Source organism: Agrilus planipennis, unplaced genomic scaffold, assembly GCF_000699045.2.
Source record: "Agrilus planipennis isolate EAB-ADULT unplaced genomic scaffold, Apla_2.0 scaffold84, whole genome shotgun sequence".
NCBI classification, from domain to species: Eukaryota; Metazoa; Arthropoda; class Insecta; order Coleoptera; family Buprestidae; genus Agrilus; species Agrilus planipennis.
In genome coordinates, this window is record NW_020439025.1 from 497356 (window position 1) to 506511 (window position 9156).

General features: G+C 33.8%; 2 protein-coding genes across 2 annotated transcripts in view; both read left to right on the plus strand.

The window, feature by feature from the left end:
• The window catches only part of LOC108734906, a 418148-nt gene extending 409705 nt beyond the window's left edge, over positions 1-8443 (plus strand). Inside the window, exon 5 of the mRNA XM_018466672.2 lies at positions 7630-8443. Within this exon, the coding sequence (XP_018322174.1) occupies positions 7630-7742 (113 nt within the window). The 3' untranslated portion in view covers positions 7743-8443. The remainder of the gene's footprint in view (positions 1-7629) is intronic.
• Positions 371-2886, plus strand: LOC108734907 (peritrophin-44-like). Its single transcript, XM_018466673.2, has 3 exons — positions 371-475; positions 1403-1483; positions 2604-2886. Exons 1-3 carry the CDS (start codon positions 469-471, stop codon positions 2798-2800), a joined length of 285 nt encoding a protein of 94 aa, XP_018322175.1. The 5' UTR covers positions 371-468; the 3' UTR covers positions 2801-2886.
• Positions 8444-9156: the final 713 nt, after the last annotated feature.

Here is a 9156-nt window from a genome sequence, read left to right on the forward strand (position 1 = left end):
TGAGGAGCTTGACGAATCAGTCTATAGAGATGGCATTAATAGACTGGAACACCGCTATGAGAAATGTATCAGCCTTGGAGGAGATTATGTTGAGAAATAAAAAAAAAAAATTTTTAAAAACCTTGTTTTTCTTGGTCAGGCCGGAAACTTATCAATCCACCCTCGTAGTAGATATGAATACATACTTGAAAGAATACGTCAAATAATAAGAGCTCCTCGGAAGTTTCGCAACTCTGAAGCTATTTCTAGAAATGCACTGATTCTACTGATTATATCTAATGCGATAACTATGATAGTTAAAATATAGCAGTCAGACTGGTTTTAAGTGCCTACTTAATTTTGATAAAGAACTACTTTTTAAAGATAAAAACTATTATTTGTGTGTATATAAAAGAAATTTGTTCTGTTCGTTAATAATACAATTGGTGAATCCACTTCGAGAGTGTTCATTTATAAAACTTCTTTAACATGAAAGGTAAGTGACTCATTTATCATAATAAATAGCACCAACAGGGCACAAACTTTTAAATAATGAAATATCTAATGCTTCAGTCATGGTAATTGTCCAGAATTCGGGCTCCAGACCAAAATCGCTCCAAAAAATTTTTCATCGATTTTCGGTTGTTCTACATAATCGAAATAGATATTAAAAGTAGGGGAATTAAGATAATTAAATAAAATTCTGGATAATTACCTGCATTGGTGACGTCATCATGTGGATAGGTAGATTTATGATAGATTGAAGTTTATTTAATGCGCTTGAAATGTTACAATATTTTATTAACAAAAACCATTAGTTTTATACACTTCCTAGTACAATATCGGAATTTCATACAATTCTTAATATTGGAGCTCCAGACCAGAATCGCTCCAAAAGTTTTTCATCGATTTCTGGTCATTCCTGAGGGTTCAATGATTATATTTGAGGCGGGGAGACACATTTATTTTTATTACAGTAACAATGACGTTACCAATGCAGGCAATTATCTAGAATTGGGGCAATTTTGAAAAATTATCATTCAAAAATTTTGGAGCCATTTTGGTCTGGAGTCCCAGTTTTGAACATTTAAACATTGAACATTGAACCTTATTCGTATTTTGCCGTAAGAAATGTACTCATTATCTCATCCATGAATAAATTAACATGCAGCTCTAGGGATGCTGACTGTTGTTTATTCGGTTGGGAAAACCGTGCCTTAACAAATTGTACATCTACATCCTGTCGCATTTAGCCTATTTGTTTCATAACGTACTTACTATCAAATTGTACAAGTTCAAACCTACGAAAGTCTTACCTACTTAAAAATATTTCATTTTTATAATTTCATTGTGAGTGATTGCACATTGCGCACCTAACATTTAAGAACTAATAATTATTATAATACATTTTGTATTACTTTAGGTGCTATTGTTCTTGCTTTATTTGCCATTTTGGCTACCGCTTGCTGTTATACAGACAGGGAAATCAGAATTAAACTTAACGGTAAGTTTTTCTTTACTGAATCATCAGCTGATTATTTATAAGAAATAATTCCTCTCAAATAAACAAGTTTATATTATAGTCATAAGTAAATTCTTCTTGTATAAACAATTAATGTTTTCAGTAATTTATTTATTCAGTTATTAGCAAAATAAGGTCTAAATTTCGCAATAATTCCGTGTTACACATGTTTTTATAAGTCTTTTGTATTGGATTTTAAATAATGTCAATTAAAAATGCATTCTCTTGAAAAAAAAGTCACATGTGTTAGTTTGTTTAATAACAATAAATCCGTTAAATATTAAAGTGAAAATTCATTTTCAATTTTTTTAGACTACCTCAGGTTAACGAGGGAAACTTTGTTGCTGTTGTCACGCTCTCGCCGGGAATCGAACCCGAACGCACCAATGCTCTGATTACTAATGTACGAGAGATGACAACAGCAATAGAGCATTAATGCGTAAAGCTAAAGATACCGGGTTCGATTCCCGGCGAGGGTGTTACAACAGCAGCAAAATTTCGCTCATTAACCTAAGGTTAGTTTATAGTGGTTAAAATGTTGAAAATGAATTTTCACGTTAATATTTGATATTAACCATTATTAACTGTCAGTGTTTCAGAAAATAAATTAGTGTAAAATAAGATGTAAAATTAAACATCGCGGATCTAAATCAGTGAAAAATTATGAAAATTGGTTTCTAGTGGTTTCTGATGTCAAATTTTAGAAATTCAAAATGGCGAACTTAAAATGGCCAATCGTGCAGTTTCACTTTCAGTAAGCAGGCGGCCGACGCAGCGTGAATTTCAATTGCTCAATTTCAATTAAAAAAACAAGTATACACAGAGGATTCCTTTGTTAATTTTCCTGTTTTTGCAAAAAAAAAGAAATGCATTATTACATGTAAATTGTTAAATAAAAAAAATACCCACTTTCTAGCTAATACATTTTAATATGTTATTCTTCACACTTTTTTAAACGTGATCCAAAAGGAATTATCGATCGGAGAATTTTTCCGAAGTAAAAATCTAATTCGGAATTTTACTATTGAGTTTGATATTGCATTATCCAGTTATTAAATCTCTACGATGCATTTGACAAAAATTTTGTCCTAAATTCCTACAGAACTTTGTGAGAAGCACGGTGATGGCTACCTGGTACCCGATGTTGCTGATTGTACTAAATTCTACGAATGCGTTGGAAATGATGGAACACATTTTCAACTCAGTTGTCCCTCAGGTTTGGTTTACAACAGTAACACTTATGCGTGTGACTACCCTGAAAACACCCAATGTTCTACAATCTTAGAAGATCTTCAATAATTTGTGCTGCTTTTTGTACACATAATATTGTATCTGTGACGAATTATGAGATGTATATAATAAATATGAACTGAAAAAGCAAGTAATGCAGTGTGCTGTCTTGAATAACCCTCCTTTCTTACTCTATTCATGTCAATACGAATGTGAGGACGGCAAACTCCCGGGAGGAGGTGTCGTACATTCGTTCCGAAACCCATGTACTCTACGCTGTTCCAATTTCTGATTCCAAGAACGGAAAAATCCAACATAACTTCTCAGGATGAACTAGTCCCGTGTACATTGAAATGTTTATTCAAGCGTTTGATAGGCTTTTGTATAGCGAGGGAGGGTGACCAGAAAGTTAATCGGTAACTGCGTATTGGGAGGTTACCTGAGCCAAACTAAACCAAACTAATCACACTTAAGTAATATCTATATTATAGACAATCTTCGATAGTAAACATTATCGTTATAGTATAAATCGTCAGATGTTGATGGCGAATTCGATTCCTTTGGATCTCATCAGCACTCCGTGGACAGTTACGATTTAAAGCCGACCAATTTACTTGTTGCCTTCTTCAACGATGACTATGTATTACCAAACAACTACAATCGAGTGTTGAGTGAATGCCAATATGTTAAAATATCTAGTGATCGTGAATTTGTTATGTCAAACATTAACGAACGAACTGCAAACAACATATTATTATATTCTGCAACTAGTTGTCATTAAAAAAATAAATAATTGATTAAGAGTTTGATTAAAGGTTTAAATATTCACGCTGTTTTCGTTTTTAATCAAAATCTCTAATTAGTAATTTTGATATATTCCGATTGGCAAATAACAATTTTACAATTTTATTCTTGCGTAAAACATCGTATGTCTGTAGGCAAGTATATATAGTTTGTCGGTCGGTCGAAGTCGTAGAAACAAAACGACATTTCAGTTTTATTCGTTTTAACCAGCAGATTGTAATCTATAAAACTATTTTAGGGGAAACAGAAGTGAAAAAAGTTTCTAGCAAAAAAAAACAACCTTAATCGTCTTTTCTTTTTCTCGTTTCTGGTTCATGTTAAAACATTAGCTACTCGGGATTTTTACGCCCTTAACGAATCTCTTTCGGCCGAATCTCTGCCATTTGCGGAACCTTTTTTTTTATTCTGCTGATAGCATAAAGAGCTGCCTTGGTTCATGACATTTTCTCCCTCTTCTGAGTTAAACAACCCCTTAATCGTTGTATTATGCAAATAATCTTTAGTTTTGGAACGACACTAACTTAACCTAACCGGGTTATCTCTTTTCATCAGTAATCTAAAATTATTGCTGTACGAGGAGAGTAGAATGTGGCTGTAATGAACCATAAAGGGAATGTGACATGCTTTGTACTTCGTGTCGGTTTGGCAAATGGCGTCGAAGTGCTATAATGTATCATTTAGAAACTCAAAACATCTCTGTATTTTTAACAAATGTATACAGGTGTAGATACTTACTACAAATTATATTACAGGTACCTACATTACTATCAAAAAGGTTCTAACAAAGAACTCTACATTCTTGGTCAGTCATACGAAATTTCGAATTGCATCATTAAATACAAAAGGTACGAAACTTCAAGGTAAACCAGTGCTACAGTTTTAATGAAGAAATGCTGAGAATTTTTCACCACAGATCTATGACAAGAAATAATCAAATTCTCTGACATTTTCAGCTAGTGTTGAGCAGGGGCGCAACAACGTTACAGTTTGGCTGGGTGCTCCCTTCATAGTACTATAAATATTTATATACTGCGGGTGTGTATAAGCTGAAAAGATCGAGTTCGGCTGCTCATTTACGAGCTTGAACTATTTAAATCGAACTTTCAAGTTGAGTTATTATCTGAATCGACTGGAATTGACTGGGTGCCCAACCCAATCGACTGGGTGCTTAGGCACCCGTGGACCCTCTTGTTGCGCCCCTGGTGTTGAGTGTGTCATGAGTTTATTTGAAAATTGTTATAGGATACCGCCGAGCTTCTTTAGCTGAAAACACACTCGGTAATTTTAGTATTTTTTATATTAAAAACATTAGCGGTAAACACACTCAATTTGAATTCTGCAAAAAGCAAGAGGAGGATTAAATGTTGTATGATGTATTCCATAAAGAATTTGTAACATTACTACTCTTGTTTTATTATACCACAAAACCTAACCATAGTCATGAGCAAAAGTGATCTTGGTCTTGGACGGAACTAAGGCTAAAACCAAGATCAATTATGCAAGACCAAACGAAAAATTATTACTTCCTGTGGGATTATGAGTTATTTGAGATTTTCAGTTTGATTTACTAGATTTTAACATTAAATATATATATATAAAAAAAAGAAACTGCCACTGGTGGAAAACAAGGGATCTACAAGAATATCCAAGGAGTTGATAAGTGTTCTTTGTTCCTATGTCTGAATAACACATGGTCGAAAATAGAGACAAACTATTATTTTTTTAGTTCTTTTAAGTACTTGTTCGTTAATAGGTTAATTTATGCTTTGGAGAAAGGGTCAATTTATGCATTAAAGGAAGTGTAATTTCTCAAGTTTTCAAAACTATCGACATTATTTTCTTTAAAAGTCATGACAAGATCGCATGATGACAGAAAAATTTAGTATTTAAGACAATTGTTGTGTCGGTAAATAGAAAAACTTCTCTTTAGAAAAATTAAGACTTAATGCGGAAGACCAAGAGTAAGACGGGGACTATATCAGCAAGACCAAAACTAAGACCGAATAAGTAAGTCTTAATCTTGCTTCGCTCATTATTACCTGGCCGACCAGACCTAAAGGGAGGATTTTTTGAATATTTTCGACCCTCCCTTCCCCCCTTGCAACGCGCCGTAACGTTTTTCAGTACCCTCTCTCCCTCTATAAACGTTACGTAACACTCAAGTGACAATTTTTATCCAAAAGTCGCAAAAGTTACGTTGTTGTTCTATAAACTTTTCTTTATTTTTTAGTTTTTCTTTAGACGTTTTTCAAATTTCGTTTGCAATTTTTTGACACAGTTACGCTAGCAAGTCAGCATGAGAGCCTTTATAGGCCAAGAACAGCTGATGATACAAATCTCCCTCTTTTGAGGACGTTACAGTATGAACACTATGAACTCACTTTAATAACATCGACTACAACAATGTGCTTCTGCATAAACGTTAACGAATACTGACAACAACATTAAATGACGTCCAATACAATCTAGGGATTCCCCGTAAGACGTAAAAGAAAAGGGTTGCCAACTTGGTAGTTTTAATTCCCTAATTTGTCATTAAAAAAAAGAAACAATGTTACGTAACGTGTTGTAAGAAAGACCCTCTCTCGCCCCTGTAACGCATCGTAGCGGTTTTACGAGACCCCCCCCCACTCCACCCCAATCGCGTTACGTAATACTCGAACGCCGCCTTTTCTTTAAATCTGACATTGACGAGGAGGATCTATATGCACAAGAAAACTGAAGAGCAACGATTGAATGGATTAGCTTTTTTTAAACGTGATCCAAAAGGAATTATCGATCGGAGAATTTTTCCGAAGTAAAAATCTAATTCGGAATTTTACTATTGAGTTTGATATTGCATTATCCAGTTATTAAATCTCTACGATGCATTTGACAAAAATTTTGTCCTAAATTCCTACAGAACTTTGTGAGAAGCACGGTGATGGCTACCTGGTACCCGATGTTGCTGATTGTACTAAATTCTACGAATGCGTTGGAAATGATGGAACACATTTTCAACTCAGTTGTCCCTCAGGTTTGGTTTACAACAGTAACACTTATGCGTGTGACTACCCTGAAAACACCCAATGTTCTACAATCTTAGAAGATCTTCAATAATTTGTGCTGCTTTTTGTACACATAATATTGTATCTGTGACGAATTATGAGATGTATATAATAAATATGAACTGAAAAAGCAAGTAATGCAGTGTGCTGTCTTGAATAACCCTCCTTTCTTACTCTATTCATGTCAATACGAATGTGAGGACGGCAAACTCCCGGGAGGAGGTGTCGTACATTCGTTCCGAAACCCATGTACTCTACGCTGTTCCAATTTCTGATTCCAAGAACGGAAAAATCCAACATAACTTCTCAGGATGAACTAGTCCCGTGTACATTGAAATGTTTATTCAAGCGTTTGATAGGCTTTTGTATAGCGAGGGAGGGTGACCAGAAAGTTAATCGGTAACTGCGTATTGGGAGGTTACCTGAGCCAAACTAAACCAAACTAATCACACTTAAGTAATATCTATATTATAGACAATCTTCGATAGTAAACATTATCGTTATAGTATAAATCGTCAGATGTTGATGGCGAATTCGATTCCTTTGGATCTCATCAGCACTCCGTGGACAGTTACGATTTAAAGCCGACCAATTTACTTGTTGCCTTCTTCAACGATGACTATGTATTACCAAACAACTACAATCGAGTGTTGAGTGAATGCCAATATGTTAAAATATCTAGTGATCGTGAATTTGTTATGTCAAACATTAACGAACGAACTGCAAACAACATATTATTATATTCTGCAACTAGTTGTCATTAAAAAAATAAATAATTGATTAAGAGTTTGATTAAAGGTTTAAATATTCACGCTGTTTTCGTTTTTAATCAAAATCTCTAATTAGTAATTTTGATATATTCCGATTGGCAAATAACAATTTTACAATTTTATTCTTGCGTAAAACATCGTATGTCTGTAGGCAAGTATATATAGTTTGTCGGTCGGTCGAAGTCGTAGAAACAAAACGACATTTCAGTTTTATTCGTTTTAACCAGCAGATTGTAATCNATAGAACATCTATTTACAAGTTTTTTTTCTTTTTCAGTGGTTCTTGCACCTTCCACGAAAAACGACAAAAGTTCCCATTCCAGCTGCAATCGGTGGTTGTTGACTGTGCTAGTCGTAAAAACAATTGTCGGTTTATATTCGCAGCGGTGAAACTAATCGCTATAGCTTATGCTCGGTTTTTACTTGTAATTAATAACTGTCTAAAGGAAAATAAAATAATTACGATACCTGACATGATGCTGCTAGTTAATGTATATTTGTGTAAACTAATTAACTATGTCGAACAGATGATGTAAATTTATTGTATATAACAGATACATAAAAGGACGGATGCGATTGTGTGGATAAAGGCTGTTTATAAAAAAATTTAGATGAATTAATTGAAAAAAGGCTCAGTTACGCAAAGTTACCACGATTGTTTACAATTAACCTTTTCTAAGGCTAAAGGGTTCATATTTAGTGCATTCAGAACAAAAGAATGGTACAACCCATGTGATTTATTTGAAAGGTTTTAATTTGAAATACAAAGAATAAGAAATACAAATTTTAATTTCTACTTATGGTATGTTTAGAAAGTTTAGTTTCTATCTATGTTTGAAAGGTTTAATTGCTATCTACATATGTTTAGATAGTTTAATTTCTACCCATGTTTAGAAGGTTTAATTGCTATCTACGTTTAGATGGTTCAGTTTCTATCTATGTTTGGAAAGTTTAATTGCTATTTATGTTTAGGTGGTTTAGTTTCTATCTATGTTTTGAAGGTTTAATTGCTGTCTATGTTTAGATAGTTTAATTTCTATCTATGTTTGGAAGGTATAATTGCTATCGATGTTTAGATGGTTTAATTTCTATCTACGCTTAGAAGGTTTAGTTGCTATCTATGTTTAGATGGTTCAGTTTCTATCTACATATGTTTGGATAGTTTAACTTATGTTAATGTTATATGATAATTTAATTTTTATCTATGTTTGGATAACTTAATTTTAATCCAACTTTAGATAATTGATCTTCTATCTATGTTTTGAAATCTAAATCTATTTACTATTTTAAAAATAATTGTAAATGTCAATTAACAGTAACTTTCCAGTTTTTGCCGTGATAGCGTCAAATTAAGTTATCCTATCAAACATTTTCCCTAAAAATAGAATCCAAAATCCAGGTTATTTGGTATTACAATTTTTGTTTTGTTACGGGAAACACGAGCTGCTGTCGGTACATAAAATTATTAATACAAAGAAGACAGTACAAAATAATTCGAAGTGGTCTGTACTTTGTCGAAACTGCCAGACGCGGATCGCGATTTCGATCTATTTGGATCTCATCAGCGCGTCGCAGACAGCTCCGACAGAACACAGACGAACTTTTACCGGCTGTCTTAACAGCGCGTTTTAGAAAATACCAAAATGCCGCGGTAAACGTCATCTGTAGTACGATGCTACATTTTAGGATTACGTATGCTCCAACAAGGTCCGACAGAATACAGACCACTTCGAATTATTTTGTTCGATTATGGTAACGTGCCTATCACATTGAGGCTAGCTACGCCGGGATTCGTTTCAGCAAG